This window comes from Acipenser ruthenus, chromosome 17 (genome assembly GCF_902713425.1).
Source record: "Acipenser ruthenus chromosome 17, fAciRut3.2 maternal haplotype, whole genome shotgun sequence".
In the NCBI taxonomy this organism is placed as follows: Eukaryota; Metazoa; Chordata; class Actinopteri; order Acipenseriformes; family Acipenseridae; genus Acipenser; species Acipenser ruthenus.
This window is the reverse complement of record NC_081205.1, coordinates 24,510,199-24,534,599: the sequence shown is the minus strand read 5'-3', so window position 1 is coordinate 24,534,599 and position 24,401 is coordinate 24,510,199. Positions and strand designations below refer to the sequence as shown.

General features: G+C 35.2%; 1 protein-coding gene across 2 annotated transcripts in view; it reads left to right on the top strand.

Moving 5' to 3' along the window:
• si:ch211-51h4.2 (uncharacterized) overlaps positions 1-24,401 on the top strand; it is a 104,861-nt gene that overhangs the window by 60,236 nt on the left and 20,224 nt on the right. For both annotated transcript variants that reach the window (XM_034038731.3, XM_058990191.1), the window contains exons 9-13: positions 4,090-4,189; positions 7,880-7,938; positions 8,304-8,368; positions 17,564-17,704; positions 22,358-22,400. In XM_034038731.3, coding sequence (XP_033894622.1) covers positions 4,090-4,189; positions 7,880-7,938; positions 8,304-8,368; positions 17,564-17,704; positions 22,358-22,400 — 408 coding nt within the window. The remainder of the gene's footprint in view (positions 1-4,089; positions 4,190-7,879; positions 7,939-8,303; positions 8,369-17,563; positions 17,705-22,357; positions 22,401-24,401) is intronic.

Below are 24,401 nucleotides of genomic sequence, written 5' to 3'. Positions count from 1 at the left end.
TGTTTTGTTTTCGCAAGCTGTCAGTGAATTCTTTTTTATGGGGAACTGTCCCCAGAGCGCTTATCTGTAATTAAGTGCAGGGCAGCTGTGTTGGTCGCTTCTGCGTACAAGTCAGGATTATTGAAATTGGCAGTCCTACATAACTCACTTGGCAGTGAATTGTGCATTTTGCCTTCACTTGGGGTTTTATACTTCATCCATCTTTCACTATTATTTATCCTGTATGTACATTATGATAGCAGTTAGATGACGGTCTTTCAGTGATAGCTGTCATTGTATTTAGAGTTTGTGATTTATAACATGTTCCAAACTCATGTTTTCAGGCAAACTGCTGTAAAATTGCACACAGGTATACAAAGGAGATGGTCGTAAATTACCTTGAAGATAGCTTTGGCATGCACAATTACTTCTTAAATCCATTTGGGAGGGAGGGGTGGCAGTGGCAGTAATACACCAAGTTTATGAAAATGAACTGGGGAAGCCAAATCCAGACTATGAACTAATGAAATGAACCACAGCGGGTGGGGGGAAGGAAGGAAGGAGTACCCAGCTACATGTTCTACGTATTAAACACATCAAATTGTATACGTTTTATTTGCTTCGGAGCAGCAGCCAGCAATACCTTCTGATGTGCTGTTACCATAGTAATTGTAACACCACACAGGCAAAATTTTTAATTATTTATTAGGGACAAAAACAACTTGTGGTATAAGTGCTATTAAATGACATTCACAAAATGAATTACCAATAAGCTATTACTTTACCTTTGGTTCCCCTTTCCTGGCTCAACATGGGGGCTATGGCACAATAACACCAGTTTATTTTAATCTTTTTTCACTCACGCTACTGTGATGAACAAAGGAGTATTTTTACACCACTCACATTAAAGAACTGCCCTTTTCTCAGAAACTGCTTTTTTTTTTCCCCCCCAAAGAAAAACCCTACAGTTCTTTCCTGTTTTGTAAACTATTTTTCTGTGCACCTCTGTGGCTGTGAAGATGAAGATGATGCTGGGCATCAACAGTACTGCTGTCCTTTACTTCATTTTGGTTCCATCATGATTGCTGGCTATTTACAGTCAAATCATACTGCAGAAGCAGGTAAATTGCAGTATACACTTCAATAACACTGGGTCTGCTCGTTGTTTTTCACTAGAATGAGGTCTGGTCCTGTTACCAGGTACAGTCCCATCTGTGCAGGACAAACTTTTCGAAGAACATGTTGTCATTTATGCACTAGATTACAATTGCTTAAAAATAAAATACGTACAGCACAATCAAATGTTACTTACTACATGCTCTTTCACACTTTACATAAAAGTCAATTTCACATAAAACAAGGTCATTAAAAGTATTTCTCAAAAGATTAAATATTGATTTTGAAGCTACTGATGTCTTAGAAAATGTGGAAAATTCCAGAGCAAATATGAAACCTGAATATCGGAAGGATTTATGTGGCATGTAGCTCTTTTGTACACCGTTTTATACCATAGTTGCTGCGTGTTGTTACCCAGCGGGCGGCAACACACATTTTTGTATAGATTTAGAACAAAAGTAATTAACTACCAGTACATCATCAATAATATGAATATTGCCAGAATAGCAAAAATATGTATAGTGAAGATACCGGATAAAAGAATGGAGACATTTTAAATTGCCTACTTCAATTGGAATATTGTATCTTTGCAGGTTCTGACTTTTTCTTTGAAGTGTGTTTCACTATCTTGAGTTTTTTAAACGGGCCATAAAAATGGTCCCCATAAGGTGACTGTGTCTTTAAACCCATCTTGTGCTTGATATTATATTATAATTACAGCACGCTGTTAGATCTAAAGTCTAGTGAAATGGGACAATACAGGATTCAGTCACGTTATTCTTGTGCTGTCATGTTTAAGTTTAGGGACAGCCTCATGCATGATAACTGAAATCAATTAATTTGACATAGTTTAATAATGAAAGCCCCCCCCCCCCCAAAAAAAAAGATATGGATTCAAAACCTCCTAGGTAAAGGGCTTTTCATTGTCTAGGAAGTTTACCTAAATGACTGCTACAGTAAATAAGACATTAAAATGCCTAATTTACTTTTTAGAGACATCTGCTAAAAATAGATATGTTTTCAGAGCTTTGGTTCATTCTGTGCTAGCACAAAAGCTTAATAAGTCTGGCCTACAACATCTCTAATCAATAGAACACCTTATCAAGCATGTCAGCCTTCCTTGACTTGCATCTGGAGTGTTTTAGAGGCTTACAAGTGAAGTATATTGTCGCTGCAGAAAACAGAATGTGATGATTACTACAGAAACATTAAACATGACAGCAGGCGAGTTGAGCATAAAATGTACAGCGCCACACAAGTTAGATCATCCCATGACCTGGAAGTATTATCATTATATTCATTCATATATGATATGTATTTTGTTACAAAACACATTCAAAAATAATAATCTGCACCTCATATTTCTTCCCGAATGTTCCATAGTTTTCTGATGACATGTACTGGTGCACGATACATTTAAATAAGCTATTTCTATTCTGTTGTGTCTAATGTAGGGAACTGTACAGTACTATCAAGCTGTCAACAGACTTAAAAAATGATATCCAATTTGCAGGCCATGAGGTTGTGTTCTCTGCATGATTATACACCACCTATGCAAAGTTATCTAAAACACACAAGCTTCATATGCAGAAATACCACATGGTAAAAATGGGTTAAAACAGCACTGAAATAAGAGACGAACGGGTAAGGAATTTCTGATTGCTTACCCCACACTAATGAAAGTACATTAGAATGGAACATTCTCTGTCTGAGGTGTGAGTCCCAGAGTTTCAAATCTCACAAAAAAATAACTTTCATTTCTTCAACCACTTAATATTAACATGTACTATACTACATGTGAGACAGCAAACACAAGTATACATGAATGTGAATTCAGTAAAATCAAAAAAAAAATTCATTCAGGATTCCTTGTACAAGTAAATGAAAAACCTTTCCTGTTGAAGAAATCCCTTTTTAAAACACTCACATAACTGATATCAATTATGTGAGTGTTTTAAAAAGGGATTTATTCAACAGAAAAGTTTTTTTTAAGTGCATCTATAATTTAGCCATTGCCCCATAATAGCTGAAAGTGATGCAAGCAATCGTAAACAAGCATCAACCTTGCTATGTTATGTAAAACTGACCTTTCCATGACAGAAATTTGCATACAAAATTAAATGTTGTCATGCCACATTCAACCAGCATTATCATGGCTTCCCAAAGGCGCCTTGGTGGAACACACCATTAATACATTTACTGGTACAGAGGAGGCTTTCTTGACAATGTTGGTGTGTAGACTACTGCGTTCTAATCCTGGGATGTGTATTTTTGTCTGGGATAGTCTTTCCATACATCTGTTTATCTGTAGGTAACACATTTTTGCACATATCTAGTGAACAACTTGTCCATGAAACTTGGTGTTAACATTTTTCAGCATAAGATTGAGAAAATAAGATTATTGCTATATATTTTGGGGGGGGGGGGTCTGCCCATCAGTACAGCAGTCTGTCTGTCTGTCTGTCACATTTACGTGTGTGTGTGTGTGATATATCTGGAGAATCATTTATTCATTTGTAATGAAACTTGGTATAAATTAGTGAGAGTATTAGATTGTGGGGATATAGGAGTGTCGGTCTGTCTGTTGATTCTTCCATCTGTATGGCATACTTACATTTGTGCATATATCTGGATAACCGCTTCTCAAATTGTCATGAAACTTGATAACCCCTATTCTACACTATTCTGTACATACTATTGATTCATGTCGTGGTCATCCGCTTCTTCACCACACTGAGAGCTCACATTTTCTATTTACAGGGACACATGTTACTGACTGACTTGTTTACAAATTCTTAATTACCTTTTAAGGCCTGTTTTTAATTATAACCCTGTTGATGTAGGGCACTATTTTTATTATTGATTCACAAGGAGAATGCATTCAATTGTATATTGATTTTCTTATTACATTACTTTTGAACAATCACTGTTAATTTGAAATCACTGCAGGTGTTTTTTTTTTTTTAATTCTTATTACTGTGCTTCCTTTTGTAGGTTGCTGTGACATTCGTTGTGGGCTCAGAAGTTAAGCAGGAAATCAGCAATGATTTCTCCTATGTAGGCAAACCTTTTCTAATGGGCACTGTGGCACTAGGTAAGAGGTGTTCTTATTTAAAGATAAAACAAGGCATGGTGTTAATCACAGCTGGGGAGTTACTCTAGTACTAGCCTCCCCTATATATATATATATATATATATATATATATATATATATATATATATATATATATATATGGGTCTACTTAAATCGTGGTAAATTTACGTATTTTTCACGGGTATGTTGCAGAATAAAATTAGGATTTCGCTGACCTAAATAAACCTAAGTAGACAGTATTTCAGAACACTACAAAGCCTAAAAATAGTGGTACATGCTTCCTTACTAAAACAGAGTGCTGTCATTTGTTAAAGGCAAGCATGCAGCATCCCCCAGCAGTTGACTTGCACATTTGATATTTTAGACTGCACATTCTGCATCCACTGAATTGGTTGGAAGTTAAGGCAAAGCTTCGCCAAGTTATACAGATGTGGAAATCGATTAGAAACAGCCCAATAACTCGGTTACACAAGGGCATCTGGCATACTTTTAATAAAGGCAATGTATGCAGCATGTTCGTTGTCATTATTTGTCCCATCCAATAATTTATTTTATTCTTCCTGAGTCAAAACAAAGAAATGTGGCTACTTGGGTCTAAAATTCCAACTGCGAAAAAGTAAGCAGCAGATTGAAGCGAGGTGGCTGTGCTGGATCGTTGTAGTACTGATTTAACTTACAGACAGGAATACTTTTTGTCTGCGCTGACTTTCCAGTTTGGTTTATGAAAGCTGTTTATTTTACATTCTGTTCAGCAGCCTCTGTAGTAGCTTTTTGTTTAATTTGTGATTCCGAAGCTAAATAGCGATCTATCGTATTTTCTCCAAAGACACATTAAGATATGCAAAACAGTCTACATGTACAGTTTCTTTGGGAAATATCTTGAAATGATCAGCCGAAATATGTGGCAGCAATGTGGAGTAGTGGTTAGGGCTCTGGACTCTTGACCGGAGGATCGTGGGTTCAATCCCAGGTGGGGGACACTGCTGCTGTACCCTTGAGCAAGGTACTTTACCTAGATTGCTCCAGTAAAAACCCAACTGTATAAACGGGTCACATAAAGGAAGAAAAATTGTAAACTCATCTCGTATGTTTATATATCCCTTAGCAAAGCTTGACACGCAGTTTTTTCTTTGTGTAAAGACAAAAAAAAAACTATATATATATATATATATATATATATATATATATATATATATATATATATATATATATATATATATAATATAGTACTGTGCAAAAGTTTTAGGCAGATGTGAAAAAATGCTGTAAAGTAAGAATGCTTTCAAAAATAGATATGTTAATAGATTATATTTATCAATTAACTGAATGCAAAGTGAGTGAACAGAAGAAAAATCTAAATCAAATCCATATTTGGTGTGACCACCCTTTGCCTTCAAAACAGCATCAATTCTTCTAGGTACACTTGCACAAAGTCAGAGATTTTGTAGGCATATAGTCAGGTGTATGATTAAACAATTATACCAAACAGGTGCTAATGATCATCAATTCAATATGTAGGTTGAAACACAATCATTAACTGAAACAGAAACAGCTGTGTAGGAGGAATAGAACTGGGTGAGGAACAGCCAAACTCAGCTAACAAGGTGAGGTTGCTGAAGACAGTTTACTGTCAAAAGTCATACCCCATGGCAAGACTGAGCACAGCAACAAGACATAAGGTAGTTATACTGCATCAGCAAGGTCTCTCCCAGGCAGAAATTTCAAGGCAGACAGAGGTTTCCAGATGTGCTGTCCAAGCTCTTTTGAAGAAGCACAAAGAAACAGGCAACGTTGAGGACCGTAGACGCAGTGGTCGGCCAAGGAAACTTACTGCAGCAGATGAAAGACACATCATGCTTAGTTCCCTTCGCAATCGGAAGATGTCCAGCAGCGCCATCAGCTCAGAATTGGCAGAAAACAGTGGGACCCTGGTACACCCATCTACTGTCCGGAGAAGTCTGGTCAGAAGTGGTCTTCATGGAAGACTTGTGGCCAAAAAGCCATACCTCCGACGTGGAAACAAGGCCAAGCGACTCAACTATGCACGAAAACACAGGAACTGGGATGCAGAAAAATGGCAGCAGGTGCTCTGGACTGATGAGTCAAAATTTGAAATATTTGGCTGTAGCAGAAGGCAGTTTGTTCGCCGAAGGGCTGGAGAGCGGTACACGAATGAGTGTCTGCAGGCAACAGTGAAGCATGGTGGAGGTTCCTTGCAAGTTTGGGGCTGCATTTCTGAGTTGGGGATTTGGTCAGAATTAATGGTCTCCTCAATGCTGAGAAGTACAGGCAGATACTTATCCATCATGCAATACCATCAGGGAGGCATCTGATTGGGCCCAAATTTATTCTGCAGCATGACAATGACCCCAAACATACAGCGAAAGTCATTAAGAACTATCTTCAGCGTAAAGAAGAACAAGGAGTCCTAGAAGTGATGGTATGGCCCCCACAGTGCCCTGATCTCAACATCAAGTCTGTCTGGGATTACATGAAGAGAGAGAAGCAACTGAGGCTGCCTAAATCCACAGAAGAACTGTGGTTAGTTCTCCAAGATGTTTGGGCCAACCTACCTGCCAAGTTCCTTCAAAAACTGTGTGCAAGTGTACCTAGAATAATTGATGCTGTTTTGAAGGCAAAGGGTGGTCACACCAAATATTGATTTGATGTAGATTTTTCTTCTGTTCACTCACTTTGCATTTTGTTAATTGATAAATATAAACTATTAACATGTCTATTTTTGAAAGCATTCTTACTTTACAGCATTTTTTCACACCTGCCTAAAACTTCTGCACAGTACTGTGTATATATATATATATATATATATATATATATATATATATATATATATATATATATTTTTTTTTTTTTTATGTATTTCATAATAGCCTATAACGGTTTGGGTTTCACAGTGCTCTTGAATGTGTGTAGAAGTGATAATATAGTCCTTATGTTTTGACAGGAAGTCTTAATTTGTGACTCCCTTGAAATTACATTGTATTATTTAATGAATGTAAATTACTTTTTGAAAATAGTTCTGTGATTTAAAAAAAAAAAGGAAAAAAAATTCTTATGAGCTACAAGAGAATAATAAACACAGTAGTATCTTTAATTCTGATGAAAATTATGTTTTCTACCAACTGAAAATTAAAGTTCATATTATATGTTTAATAATATAGTTACAGAACCCACATTGACTTTCTGTATCCAGTGTACTGTGTACACAGTAGTTTTGAGAAACTGCGCTATTGCTGCTGAGTAATTTCACTGCCCTGTGTCTTGTTCTGTCTTCAGGAAGTTCCTCTAACTATGTTTCTATTTTAAAAAGAGTGGTAGTTACTTTTATTTTGTCAAAAGCATCCAACAATGTGTTGAGAAGCGTATTTTTTTCTCCAAAGATAGTATGAGTGTTTTAAAATAGTGTGCTAATGAAGACATGTCCTACAATATACTATAGAACCTAGGGGAAAGCCAACAGAATGATTTAACATAGTAATTATATAAGCATGGGGATTCATTTGAGTGGTTAATAGTATAGATAGGCAGGTGATCCTGCTTTGTAGAAGACCTTTAAAGTAGGTTTGAGTTTGGTTGCTCTAGTACAGCTTCAATGTAGAATGTAATGCTATATAAATGGGCTATATTGTATGCTTGACAGCGTGTTTCACAAACCGCTCTTTTTGTGTTTAGGAGGTGTTGTCAATGTGATGCCATTCTTATTCTCAGAAATCTCCCATAATAAATCTCAGGTACGATGCCATTTTTTATTTTTGTATGCATTCTTTGTCAACAGTAACCATTTATTATATGCTAAGCACTCATATAGTTGCAAACGCTTATAACAAAATAAAAGTGTTAACCAACTGATTCTTTTGACAATGCTTACAAAGCAGTGTAAAACGGACTGATCAACAGTAATGTTTATTTTAAAATATTTATAATTTGCACAGAAGAGCTAACAGCCCTCATACAAATCCAAAATATATTTATCAGCACCAAACAGCGAGGCAAATTAAAGTAAAGAGGCATATAATCATTTTTATTGTAAAGGATACACTGTAAACATAATTTTGATGTTGTTACTCATTGTGTTTTCTTATCTGACTGGTTAAAGATAATGTGGTTCCGGAGAGCTATTATTGGGGGTCTCACCACATGTGCCGTGTTGAACATCCTATGGTAAGTTTTTTTTTTTTTTTTTTCTATTTTTTGGTGTCTTGATATCTTTTGAAAAATAAATGTTTTTAGCTCTGCTAATAAAACAGTGCTCCCCCTTTATAATGCAGTAGACTAGAGCCATAGTTAAGAATTGTTCCCTGTTTAAAATCACAATACAATTCCTGGGCAATGGTATTGTGGGGCAAGTGGGAGCCAAGACTATAATGCCTTGTAAGTGGCTCCAAGGTGATAATGGCCACCTTTAACGAGGGAGCACTGTATCTAATAAAATTCATGAAAAGAACCAGAGCTTTGCATACACTTACATGAAGACCAATTGTTCAAAGCAAAAGCTTACCTGTAGCTCACAATGGGTGCACATGCTGGTATTGTGGCAGATGTAGTGTAATTGTTATTCTATGCAATAGGTCATTACTACTAATATAATTACACATAACAATGGAAGTGTTGGAAACAGCCAGCAGGATTGGAGTTCATCTTTGTAACTCAGGATGGCGAGATACTGTATCACCGAAGGTTGTGTTTGTTTTTAATGTTTTTAACGTTTTGCTTGTTAGAGAATAAAAAGAAATGTTTTTAAAAAATTAAAAGTTTTTGAAAAACCTACTCTGTGTCTAATCAGAAGAGCCGATTGAGTTTGTAATCAGCACTTTGCTGCTCCCGAGAGTGAAAGCAATTATGTTAGAATAGAAATAAAAGGGACTTGATCTATGGGATCAAATCTTCAATTCGTTTCATCGTTTCTGGAGACATCCCTGCTTTATATATTTATTTGAGTCTTTGTGTCCAATTTTAAACTATTCTTTATTTTCACTCGGTACAGAGACTGATTACAGATGTTACTGTAATATTTGCATATCTATTATACAGAGCAACTAGAATGACAATATAGTTCAAATGTGACCAGTCCACTTTTTATGTATTTTTTCAAAAAATATTATAGCAATATTTTACTATATATTAATTGTATTATATCTCCGGTTTAATATACTGGGGAATGTTTTAAACAAAATGAATAGATTAATATTGTAATCATTTTTTTTTTTCACAGTGTGCTATTTAGCCCCTTTGCTTACACATTAATTGTTTTACAATTGAGATTTATCTCCGTATCATCAAGTTGAAATTTACCTCTATTTGGCTTGCTTAAGCTTTGATCTGATTTACTTTATAATATATTGGAGAATTATCAGGTAAATTTGAAGTGCTGTAAATCTTTCTGATGCCTGTCAGGCGCGTCATGACCAATTTATTTTCACACAAGCTGTTTATTTTACACGAGCTGTTCAAAAGTAATTTTATTCATAGTAAAACAGGTTTAAAAGGCACTGCATATCATCAGGACACTCAGTACTGCATCTCCAGCCCTGCCCCACCCCTTTCTCGCTGTATTTATCACATATCTCTTCATAGTAGTGCATACTGATAAATCATCTCCTGATCACTCATTTTATCATCAAACTCCTCAATAATGCTATCCAAGTCATTATTTTATTACTATAACATATCAAAAAGCTTGGCAAATGACTGTGATATTCTTTGAGCGCTGGATGTGGAAGCAGCTATCTTGTTTGTTTGTTTGTTTGTTTGTGTCTGTGGTGAAGGGACTATGCGTATTGCTCAGATCCTTTTTTTTCCCGATTTCTATCGGCCACACTCGGCCATTAAAAGCTTTTCTCGGCTTTTTCCGGAGCCAAGACTAGAGGCCTGTGCTTAGCATCTTTTTGATGTCGGACAGGAAAGGAAAAATTGGAATGTCGGATCTGGTCCGACATAGGACCGCAAAGGGTTAATAGTCCACAGCATGTAAATTCCACATTAAGAGGTGCTCAGTGTGCTCCTCAGGGGGGATCTCTGTAATTACTTTCATAAGGAGCTTTATGTGGGGATCATTTTAAGTGCCTTTCATGTCAAAGGTGTTCTCTTGTTTCGTAGATTTAGTTTGGGAAATTTAATCCTGCATTGGCGTGACATTTTTCAGTCTATCAGCATTAAGATTATTTATGAGAAATCTCTAGAGGTGACAAGTTGTGTGATTTGTAAAAAAACAAAAAGCATTGTTCTTTTGCTCATTAAACAGTGTATTGAAATTTTAAATCATGCTTCTTCACATTTACATGGAATATCTTAAATGTTTCAGTATTTGCTACATTCACACAGTAAAATTTTTTCTCATATTAAAAGTACTGACACATGAACTATATGTGAGTTTCATGAACACTATATACAGCACTACAGCCTCCTTTGGTGGACTTTTCCCTTGTCTTTCTATGTGTAGCTTTTCTTTTTTATTCTGTATTTATTCAATTGACTAAAGTGTATTTCTCTACTATTTCGTTTAGTGCGTAACCAGTAAACTGCTGGAACAACATTGTATGTTTTGGTAAAGTATTTTTGCATGTTGACTTTGAATCTTTGGTGATCATAATAGAGGGATTTGACGGTACTCCTCTGGTGGTTTTTAATTGTAATTGTCAACTTCCCTTAACTTTTATTACAAAACATTGTCTAATGGCACTCTGAAGTGTAATATCCTGTCAGCTTTTTCCCACACCTCATAATTTTTATATATAATTATCTAACCACACATAATTCTAATGACATCCTTGTACGAAAGCTCAGTAATATAAAATAAAGACTGTATTCACTGTTCAAACTTGCCCATGCACAGCAAAACACATTCAAATATAAATCTGTCCTGCTGAACTACCAGGATCCTGGAAAACAACAGTATAAAGTTGTTGATTAGTTTCTCACATCTGTTTATAAAAATGTGACGAAGAAAGACTGCCTGCATGAGACGAGTTATAAACTGTAATGATAAAAGTATGTTTCATTTAACTAATTGAGGTATTGCACCATCAGCTGGGTTTATCATTATGTGCACCATTAGGGCAGTACTTATTTGAATCATGAAGTAGAATCATGGTTTTGTTTGTTTTGGCAAAAATATTGTGATTTGTGTGGTTGTTCAAATGATGTTTTCAGGAGTAATTCAGCACTTGAATCTTTTAAGTTAAAAATGAAGAAATGAAAAATCTTTGAAAATGTTTTGTCCTGGACTACTGTAAATACAGTAAAGTGGTTTGTTTTCTGAGGTTCACACCAAAGTTTGTTAATTTCTACTGAAGATTGTCAATTCACATGAACTTGAAAATGTTTGCAGTGATAGTAACAGTGTTTGCTACTGCATACATTTCAAATGCAAGTTAACTAACATTATAGAGCTGTCATTTAGGAACAGATATACTGCTGTGTTGATAAAGTAAATATATATATATATATATATATATATATATATATATATATATATATATATATATATATATATAAATATTAACACAGGTATACTTCTGCTATACATCAGTTTACAAATAATTAAGTTCCAGTTTATTTAAATTTTATGCTGCAACAATGCAACCTGCTCTTGACAAAATGTGTTTTCAGTCAGTAATCAGGAAGTTGCTTGTCACACTGCAGTTATACGGCGTGGTTCTCCTGCACTCCTTATGCTAAAAATGTTGACATGAACGTTCTTTGCTTCAAAATCAGTGTCAGCTGGAGTATGTATGTATAGATACTTCAATGGAAAGATTCCATGCATTCTAAATATGGTTGAGCTAGAGGGATATAATCCCTGATATATGTCCTTAGAATCTTTGTAACCGCATCACAAAAACAAATCAAACAAGATCACTCCATCAGCTATTAACAAAATGTCGTTTAAAGTAAATTTCAACCTTTTTAATAAGATGTGAATTGAGGAATGGCTGAATCAAAACACCCCGGAAAATACGAGCACCTCTGAGATGTCTACAGTCGCTGTAAAATAGTACAGAGAAAAGTACTGTCGGACAAACTGAGAAACCTACCATTGCTACTGGTAGTGCTAGACATGAGAGCGCTACACAACAGCGACTTGATTTAATTGAAATGGAAAGAACTGAAAAAAAATACCAGAAAACAAACATCTTGGGCAATTTTAATGTTTTTCGAGCCTGATTAAAGGAAAAGAATAAAAACACAAATTGAGGAAAACACTTGCAAGAGTTTAAATGAATAGCTCAGAGAATTTTATCCAACCTTCAGAAATAGAGGGTCAACAGTACGGTATACCGGGCTATATTTCTTTGATAGCTGAAATATTCAAATCCACTACCAAGGAAAAGACTTATAATAATAATTATTATTATTATTATTATTATTATTATTATTATTATTATTATTACAATTGCACATCTTTTTTTCTGATCTTTCTCCTCAGTTTATTTTCACGGAAGCATTTTTAATAACTGTGCACTAATAATAGTAGTAATAGTTGTATACTTATCAATCTACATACTGTATACTTTAGCAGTGTGACGTGCACATTTTGCGCACATTGACGTTTAGCAGTTGAATAGCAGGAGTATGATTTCCATCTTCCTCCCACCCAAGTCTGACTGATGTTCTTTACCATCATCTCGAGACCAGTACACACACACATTTTTTCCCCATAAAAAGACCCTCAAAAGAAGTACTGTATGCCATATTTTAAAACAAAACTGTTTTATACTTAATTATAATTATTATTGTGCATGAAATACAGCTTACTGATTGGTTCTCTGACTGATTGTCCAGGCACTGTTGTTTTTTCTTTTCTTTTTTTCTCCCTATCATGTGATAAGGACATGATTTATAAAGAAAACTTAAGCAGTCATTATAACTGCCAACCAAAAGGCAGCTAGACTTTTCAAAGCCCTGAACATGTTGTGTTTTTTTTGGTTTTTTTTCAAGCAGGGAATTAGTTATAACAACAATGGTGACAATATTTCTAATGCCTAATGTTTTTGGAGATGATCTTGACCAGGCATCTGAAGTAAAATAAGTGTCCCAGAACTTGTGTCTAAGAAGAAGAATACATAAATAAAGTCCAGTGGATGCTTTAGGGAACAAGCAAAACAGATGAAAAATCCTGTTGAGCAGACTGCAGTAAGCAAAGCTTTGTTTTATTTACACCTGAAAAAACCATTACTGCAAGGCAGTGGATGTTAAGTGTTGCTACGTTCCCAGTATGTATTAGCTGTGGATGGGGTTCCAAAGTAAGTTAAAAATTTAACATAAAAAATAGACATCCAAGAGCCTAAGCAAGGCCATGGTGAAATGATGTAAAATCAATCTATTTAACAAATCACACAGATTATACTACTGAATTTTGATTTCGTTTACTAGAAATAGTTACTGTCTGTGTAGTAATTAATTGAGTCCTCAGTGAACAGATCACAGTGTGAGACATTGCTTGTGGCAAATCATAAATGAATACTAGAGGAAGAAGAGGACTGAACATTGATCACTGAGGAACACCAGCTGTGATGACTACTGCTGATGAGGTATTACAGTGAACTTGTGTGATACGAAATTAGTCACGAAAATTAGATTGAAATCCTTTTTTAGATACTTTAAATATATTGCATTGCTCTTCTGTTTATCAAGTGATAAAATGTGATAAATAGAATAAAAAATAACTAAAGAGGGATCTCTAATCCATAAGAAGTGTCCATAAATTAATGTGTGTGGATACTGCAGTCGTTGTATAAAGAAACCTCTAGACCTGCTTTAAACAGAAATAGTAAGTTACTGTATAGTAAGTGACTCAATATCAACTGCATTTATGGTAAGCTACAATGACCCTTGCATGGATATACTGTAAACATTGAGATCATTTCAGACGATGGAGTAGAAAATCTACCACTTCCTACAGAATTCATGATATGTATTTCTGTGACCTTAGCAGCTAAAATTCATGTTGGCTTGTCAAATAAAGGAGTTGTAGCACTTCTACATTTCCTGCAAGAGTTTTGCAGTGTCCCTTATGGGCCTGTCACATATCTGGTTTGTGACATGTGTGGGTGATGGAATTCCCTTTCTCATGAATTCTTATCAAAATGTTAATGGATTTTACTAGCATTGATGGATTTTACTGTTCCCCAGTTTGGTTCATGTCCCGTCCCTCCCTCATGAAAGCAGTTAGTTTGGAGGTTGAAACCACTGTTTAAATATACATTTTGTTTTGTATCCTTTGTGTTATTTTCGACTGAACTTTAGCATCAGTATCCTGATGGATGCGGCAGACTTGAGTTTGATGTTGCAAAGTTAAAAGACTAAACTGCACACACTGTAATATCGTGGTGATTTTAAACCCAGTTTTTGATAGAAGCATCAAAATCACCTCCACATTTGACACTTTTTGACGCATTCTGGCCACTGTTGAAGACTTGGTACAAGTACAATTCTATTAGGAATTAGAAATAAAGGTACATTTAATGTGTTACATCAGGGAAGCAACCAATGAATAAAACAACATGCAGCTCACTGGGGTCTACACAGGGCTGTGAATGGGTTTATGATTTTGCATGAAAGGCAACCATTCAAAGCAAAATGTATCTATTAAACTATATATGATTCTAAAATCCACTACAATACAATCTTTGAATAAAATATGAGATTATGAAGTCGGGCCCAAACTTAATGGGTCCTGTCCATCATTTATATCAAAATTAAATATTGTTTGAATGTTTATTATTAAAAGCAAACAAAGAAAGGTAGGGTACAAACCAAATTAACAATACACTAAGCAATAATTCAACGTTCTATACTACAGGGCAGCATTTAGCCCTCGTAGATTTGAGTGAAAATGTCATATAGACACAAATTCCATGCAGGGTCATTGTTGACAGTAGATGTTGTGAGGCATCAAGATATTTTCATGACAAGGACCTGATATGAAACTGATTTAAGGCCAAGGACAAATTTTACAATGAATAATAATAATAATAATAATAATAATAATAATAATAATAATAATAATAATAATAAATATATATGTATAATACAGCAGGCAGTAAGTAATGTGTTTTGTTGTAAACCCTTACAACACTTTTTAAAAGATAAGTGACTTGCTATAATAAGATTGTTGTGTGACCAGCTGATGCTGCACTGTATTAGATTTATAGAAGTACACTGTATAGCCAGAATGTCATCTTATAATTTCATAGTTCATTAATAATACATAACAAAACATCTAGCTAGTGAATAGACTAAATAATACTCTGTATTCTGTGGATTTGAAGGAGCAAATCTGGTAAAAAAAAAAAAAAAAAAAAAAAAAAATGCGGTTAAGACTACTTGATGTCAAAATCCCAAAATAAATATTCGTACAACATAAATTGTACCAAACATTTTTTTTTACAAGGTTCTTATGAAGAGTCCAGGGTTTACGGATGAACAAGTTTGTGTTAATCTTTAAACCGGATTGCTTTAGGGGGATAAATCATTTTTCTTGTGTAGGTCAAACCTTTTTTTCAGTCTGATTCCCAGCTGCATTGCATGGTTATTTTGACTCACAGGCACAGTCTATGAAATAAACATGGTAAAAGTATGAATGTGTCTTGCAGTCTAATACATAATTAAGTATTTTCTAAGTTGTCTTCATGTAGATAAATGGGCTATGTGCCATGCACCCTATTTTTCTGTATGACTAGAAATTAAATTGAACAGTACAAGTTCTGTGACTAATGTAGTAGAGCAAAACATCAAATTAATGTAAGTTTTGTGATCTCATATAATCTTTATAGCACTTTGTAAAAACTACTATAGGAGAAACTGAATAGCTATGTGTACATTTTGCTATGGGGTCGGTGTCTCTAAAAAATAAATGGATTTTTGAAAGCCTATATGGAACTAGAGCAAGTATTTTTTAAATGAATCTCACTGTTGCATGTAATTAAAGTGACACGCAATTTAAGTGGGGTATATGTATATGTGTAAATTGTGCAAATCGGTAATTACCCAGTATGTAATTTCCTTTGATTTAAAGCTGTGCTGGACGTATTTGGGGGAGAATTGGATAAAAAGTAGCCATGACAAAATTAGATGACATTGGAAAGCCATCAGGACAACCCCTTTACTGAATGTCTAAAGTAGAAGTCAGATGGCTGTCCTCTTCAAGAGGAGCTGTATCAGATGTTTTATAAAGGCTACTGTCAATATGTTTGCAAATCAGCAGCACCTGACATGTTGCAGTGCATTACATGGTCCTTATCTGTGGTGGTCCGACAGTCCAGGATGCTCGGAATATATACAGTGTTACCTGTTTTTATGATGCTGCAGTCGGTAGCCATGGGTAATTTGTGTTCCGCCTTAGAACGAGAAAATCAAGTGCTATAGTTTACTGGCATTATGGGACACTGCATATAAATAAGTTTCTTGGTTTTACAACTGTGCACCTATGAAAGTACCGTTTAATAGTATGCCTTCATACTGAATGGTGAAGACTCCCTTAGTTTACGGATATTGACATTTCTCCATTTTTTTTTTTTTTTTATGTAATCATAAGAACATACAGTTGCCCCCAGTACAATTCAATCACTAGATTAGACTGTCACTGAAAAACAAACAAGTTTTCTGTACACAAACTTATCATGATTTCATCACGTCATACTATATATCTTGTGACATAGGGGATATAAAAACACAGGTGTTGTTAATGAATGGTAATATACTGTACAGAATCCCCCAGAACAATTTAAACACCTTGCAGACTCGTCACATTGATTCAGTACCATCCTGCCTGCCCCTGATGGCCCTCTCATAGTGCTTGTTTCAGTCAAATCATAAAGAAATCAAATAACAGACAAATCTTGTTATTCTCTAATATAGCTTTGTTTCTGTGAAACACTGAGCGTTCAGGGGTTATGGTGGGAATATTATAGTGTACCCATTTAATAAAATAAGAAAATGGTGGTTGTGCAACTGAGCAAAAATAATTGCTAATTTGAGCAAACTTTACTATTTTCCCCACCACCAACACACACTTTATTGAGTTCAAACTAAATGGTAAAGACGAGATTGTGTTTCTTGTCATCCTGCAATATGAGAAATTTCCTTCTAATACCCCAACAATAGCCTGCACGTTTGTTGCACCAAGTTAACCTCAAGTACAGTAGAAACGTCTTTTTTGTTTTATTAAATTCAATAATCGTTCTCATTTTTACTTGCAATGTTACACTTTATACCACTGCTTTACAGTTGCAGGTCTAGGGTGAATTAGCTCAGAACTGGAAACAGAAAACCCCCAAACCAATACTATGGTGTCAAACAAATGAAATATTTTAAAATGTTCAGAGAAATGATCGCTTATCTATGTTCTTCATGCAGGTGCTGGGCTGTGCTGAAAATTGTTCCCCAGATGACTGTGAGAAAAGTCTTGGAGGATGAAATCTCAAATAACAGCATGACATTTTCACAAGTGACTGTCCCAGTTTACACATTTATCTACTCCAATATCTCTCTGGAGGAGTAAGTACATGCTTTTGAAATTACTGACTGGTAAACCATAGTTGTTTTTAATGTTTTTCCAAAGCAGCACTACTGAACAGTCCAACAAGAATAGTTAAAATTATTTTTTAACTTTAAACTTTACCAAATGCCAGGTAAAATATTTTTATCTGGATCTGTGCAATAAAGTCTTTGAGAGTAAGTGGATACATTTCACAAGTTTGTCACTGAAGAAAAGAACTACACGATTACAGTACAGTTAGTTTTCAACCTTGCTTATTTAAACTACTGTTTTTAATAGTGTTATGTTGTATACAAAGCTAAACGATTGTTTAACCTGCATATTTTTTTTTTTAACTATAAATAACTGCTGTGGTTTCTGTCAGTTAAATGTAACCCTTGTCAGATGTTTTTTGCAAGTTAATTATATCTGTATGTGTTTTTTTTTATATGGCCACTCATGAGTGTCCATATAGTCATTACTGTATTATTCACCCGTTGTCTGTCACCACTGATGATATTACTGAAATTACTTGAGTACATTTTCACAAAAAACTGAGATAGAAGCACGAAGGTCCACAAACCTATTGGAAGGTCACCTGTCTGCAACACAAATTTTACTTTGTTCTTGCTGAAACCTGATATTGGTATGAAATTAAGAATTAGAGGGCTATTTTTTAGTCTGTTATTTATATATCACTTGGTTTTGCTATTTAAAATAGCCCTGGCCACTTGTTTCTCAGAATGATTCTCGGTAAGGCACAGTATTTTAGTCAGCTTCAGAAATCTTGCAATAAACGTAATAATCGATTTTAAATAGTTTTTAAACCGCATCCAATCAACGATTCATTGAAGACCATGCACATGAGCGTAAACAAGACTTTCTTTCATTCTTCAGTATTATTCACTCAAGCGATATACACTATTTGTTAAAAATTCTTCACACATTCATAATGACAGGTGTCTGTCTTGTAAAATAATGAATTCGAATATTCGTGGCTGTGCAGAACAATGCTGCCATCTGCAGGATGCCATGGGCCATTGTTGGGTGAAATATTTTACTTAAAATGGCATCAGAATCCTTTGACACTATCAGGAGATGCTGTTGTACATACTAATTATATTTTAAGGGGATGTAAAGTTGGCTGGGACCCTAACAGCTGTTTAATTCTCACAAACACCTTATATAACTAAATCTAAAGTCTAAATATTCTAGGGAATGGGGTAAGGGTCCAGACTGCTGACAGCAAAACAAGTTGTGGGGTTATTACTGTACCTATTTTAAACTAAACGTAGTACAGTATTGGATGTCACTTCAGTGTCTAACCCAGGATTTGAGACCTAAATCCCACGGCTCACAATACTAATCCTCAACACCTACATCTCAATATTTAAATGCCAGGCATTGATTGGCTCAGTTGGTTCAGTGCACCTACATCAAACAATATGTATGTTTGCAATGCAATGCAAAACTATGGGAGGAAGCCATAGGACCACTGAAGCGTGAGAAAATACGAAGCATCCAATTTTCAAGTAAAGCTGTGGAACATTTTAAAAATGAGAGGTTGGATGCGGAACGATTCACACAATTCAGAGCAACTGAGAGGAATGCTCTAGAGACATTTTCAGAAAGAAATAATTAAAGTTTCTAAAAATTAATTTGCTCCAGAGTCATTTTTTTCTGAAAGCATCAAAGGAAGTCCACTGGAACACCACTATTACCTGTGTGTACAGTAATTCTGATGGGGAATTTGAAGCTTATGCATGATCCTTATTCAAATTGGAAAGGGTTTCTTAGCAAGTGGCAAGCTGACAAAATATCCTTCTTACAACTAGTTACACAGTATATGGAATGCAATCATATTGTATTTTGACATTGGAAACCAACATCACAGCTGAAATGTTTAATAACTAATGTAAAATGTTATCTGAACTTAAATATAACAATGTATTTGGAATATGCACATTATAAATTAGAATGGCGTCATGTTACTGCTCAATTTTCCTTCTCGTATCACATGTTTGACACAACCCACAAAAGCAAATGTCTTGAGGTGTTATACAAACACACTGTTTAACACTGTAGCATTGTGGACTGCTTGCCTTGCTCCCTGGATGAATCTTAGTTATCTGGTTATTGCATCTGGATCTATCTGGTGGTGAATCCTTCTGTGGTTCATATCCTTCTGTTCATATAACCACAACAGGAGAGTGGTTATATGAGCAGTACGTATTAGTATCTTGTTAAATAAGACATTTTTATAGCCTCTTTTTATCTTTTCTTAGATACAATTTTATTATGGAGTTGATTATGCTATGTTTTCATTGAAAATCCCTTTTCAGCATGTTTGTACGCAAGGATCACAATTCTGAGTTCACCCTGTATGTTTCTGTTCTTGAGATTGCTATACATTAAGATGTTTCAATGTTGTTTTGTACATTAATTCACTTGAATCTTACTGCACTTGACAGTGTGCATCTGCACTAATCAGAGAGACTGTTAGCTAAAACCTTGCTTGTGGTTGTATTTCTATCCTCAGTGTTGTTGGCCAAAAATTGCCTTTTTCAAAGCACTGTGCCAAGCGTTGAATAAAAGTCTTCAAGTACATAAAGCTAAGAAACCTCAAGTGCCAAATTCAGCTAAAAAGGATGAAATCAAAACAAGCCAGTTGATGCAATGTGACATGCAGATAATATTTTCGGATTGTGATAAGTAAATATGTCTCACTTTGAAACTGCATTTACATTAGATTCACCCTCCTGTCAGAATATTTAGGCCTACCTACCGCATAAGTATAACTAAGGCCCTGTGTGAATCGCGATTTCACGGGCTGCGTGGAAATCGTGAAATTATCCCAATACTGTGCATTTTTACAGTATTCTTAAGAAATAAAAATAAATTCTTTCATTAATTACACTGTGTAACAATTTTTTTTTTTTTTTTGTTCCTGGGTAGTAATTGTTATTTCCTAATTGCTTATGCCTCAAAAGTATAGAAAATGACTATTATTCCCCACAAGCTTTGCTTTTGTGACCAGGACAGTGATATTTTGAAATTTACCTATTTTCCAGAACATTCCAGATAGATTCAGTGCTGAGTAAACTTGGAGTAACTTCTAGAACTTTCTAGAACTTTCCAGTAATATAAATAGTAGTATAAATACAGGGGCCTTAAGCCCACCAGTTCAGTTTAGTTCCAGCTGCCTAAGTGGATACATATCTGCATTTTTCTGAGATGGCATCAAGAGGCTGCAAGCATCCGGCAGACGCATTTTGCTATGTCTGCGGCCAATTTATCAAGACAAGAGCGAAAAAGTAGTCCGTGGAAGCATCTGCTAAGATGTGTGAGGCCTACAAGGCATATTTCGGAATGCCTGTCGGGGATCAAGACAAACCCTGGGCACCTCATTTCACCTGCGAGCACTGCAAAAAAACTCTGGAATGTAAGATGGACAATTGTTGCTCGGAATTTTGTTATAAAATTTGTTAAAATTTTTAAAATTGTAAAAGTTTTTCATTTTAAAATGTTTTACAATTTTCAATGTTATTGAAAAAATATATCATATATGAAAAATGTTGCGATAATCTCTTACACATTAGTCGTGGGTGAAATAAATGTATTTTTGTAGGATGGTACAGAGGGGAAAAGAGAGCCATGAAGTTCGCTATCCCAAGAATTTGGCGGGAACCCACTGACCACTCAAGCAACTGCTACTTCTGCATGGTGGACCCTTCCAAACGTCGGACTGGCAAGAATGCACCTGCTATCACGTATCCGGACCTTCCTTCATCCATCGCCCCGGTGCCACACTGCCATGAGCTCCCCGTACCCACTCCTCCGGAGAGAGAGCAGCCGTCTTTAGAAGAGAGCAGCAAGTCAGAGAGCGAGGAAGACGTTGTAGATCCAGATGACAATTTCAGAGGTGGAGCTGAGGAGAGAAACCCATACTACCCCAACCAAAAAGACTACTCACTTCTAAATCTTTTGTAGTCATTTTTGTATTACTTTAGTATAAATACATGTTAATTTGGATTCATATGTTGTTTTTTTTCTGACTTTATGTGAACGAAAAGACACAAATTCACCCGTTTTCTCATTGGAAATAGGTAAATTTCAATATATCACTGTCCTGGTCACAAAAGCAAAGTTTGTGGGGAATAATAGCCATTTTCTATACTTTTGAGGCATAAGCAATTAGGAAATAACACTTACTACCCAGGAACAAAAATTGTGTTACATAGTGTTATTTGTATTTCATACAAAAAAAAATCACATAAACAAAACTGTACAGCTCTGCTGTGTGCCTGCATGTACTATTCGCCATGCACACAGTGCTGTGCAGTGATTGTCATGCGACTATATGCATTCTAGGCAAGAAATTAAAATACTACACACTAAACAAGAAAATGGATGTCTCTAATAATGTTATTATCCAGTACAAATAAACCTCTTTTTTTCACAACATTTCTACTGTATTTCAGAAACAGGTAACAATACAAATACTTCATATATTCTTCCACATTACAACCACTAATCATTTTAACACATCAATTTCCCTCATGTTTACAAACCATTCTAATAAAGGTTACATTATGCCCCCAAGCAAGCTTTGTTTTTGTTTGACACCCATGTCTAGTTTAACCTTTTTTTGTTGTTTTTTTGTTTTTTAACAGATCAGAAAAATTAGGGGAAATAGCAACAATTCCACTAACAAAGGTAAGCCCAAACTTAGAAATGACCCCCACAATGTTGATGGAAAACCTTCCAAGGCCCTGGGATCAGTTGAAGTACTGCTAATTACTAATTACTTAAATAGCGTACACATTATAAACCTTTGAAAATGAACAGCGAGTGTCTTAGACTGATTGATTTAGCAATTTAAAAAAAACCTGCAGACATGATTTATTTTATTTTGGCAAATCGACCTATTCTTAGAGAGAGCGAGAGAGAGAGAGAGAGACTGTGTGTGTGGATAGATAGATAGATAGATACTGAATCTAACTATGACCACAAGAGGGTGCCAATAAAAGGGATATTTCTGAATAATAATATTGTTTTCAGGCATTTTATTTTAAAAAAACAACACCTCAGTGCTGATACGAATTGCAGTGCAACCAAACAGTGTTTGCTATATTAGATATCAAATGTATCTTGCTCTTAATTGTACTGTAATTCTTGGTATGTCTTTTTGTGTACAACTGTAAGTCGCCCTGGGCAAGGGCATCTGCTAAGAAATAATAATAATGTCCCTTAACTTGGTCCCATCCAAATATAGCATTTAAAGATATTTGTTTCCTTTTATTGAAAGGAGTCAGAGTAAAGCATAGTTGCAGAGTGAGTTATTTACTAACGTGTCTTTATTAGTACCACAGTTAGAATATTCTAAAACAGGGGTTCTCAACCTTTTTTGATTCACGCCCCACCTTAGCCATCTTTTCCCACCCACCACAATAGCAAGAATTCTAAATCACACATCGGAAATCAACTAATCATAGTGAATTATTTGCCAGAATTCCAGTACATATTATCCTGTGTATAGATGCCACCCCTTGCATAGAAGACCACCTAATTCCAATGTTCAATTCCAATGCCCAACATCGAAAACAAAACAAAACACACATGCCTTGTACCTTTTGTAAAATGGATCATCATATTAACTTCGCTCTGTCTTTTTAAGTTTTGATAAACTTGATACTAGTTTCGCAGAAGAAAATATTACATAAATCGCTACAACCTTCTGTGGCTGCACTTTGTTTATAATATATAGTCTGTCATTAACCACAGACAACACACTCAGGGCCAAGTTCATCTCCTGTGCCAATAAAGGGAAATCCAATTTCCAAGTAACTTTCTTCATATTTCTGAACTTTCTGTATTTTCGACAATGATACACGTCCACAATTGCTTTTTTCACGCAACACAAACCGATCCATTGTATGTACTGAATACAATACAACGCGGCAGGAACTGAACCATTACTGATTCTTAAACACAAAATAACCAGTGATTGGTACTAAATAAGTACCATAGGTAAAATAAAAACATTAAAAACAAAATACATTTGGGAGTGTAAAATTCAAATGTAGACATTTTTATTTTGAATGTTATTTTATTATTACTATAATTACTGTATTATTAGTGCCCCCCCTAGAAAGTTTGACCCCCCCTCGCCCCAGTTGAGAACCTCTGTTCTAAAATATTTATTTGTATCTTTTTCACATCTGAATGGTTACTGAATTTTTAATGGCAGCTGAAGTGTAAAAAAAAAAAAAGGCTTTGTTGTATCATTTCTTGAGCTCTCTTTCTGTAAATCAGTACCGGGGCACAGATTCAAGTGTGACATTCAAGCAAAATAGAGTACTGCGCTTCTAATCCTATAATCTCGTTCCTCCCACATTTTAAATATTCTATTTTATTTTCAATTTGCCGCAGTAGTTAAGGTTTTTCTTCTTGAAAATACATTTTTGATCAGAGTAACATTATCGAACTCTTAAACTCTCACTACTAATGTGAGAGACTCTGTATTTGAGTACACATTTGACCAAGGAAAATAACTGCAAGCTCCATACTACCATTTTTAATGTCACCAAAATCACTGATATGGTATTATCCACTTACACAGTTTTAACAAACTGTTGGTAATGTAGCTTCTGCAAATAAATTAAGCTAATCCAATTTTACGGTATATTGATAATGTAATGGCATTAAGGTGTTGCT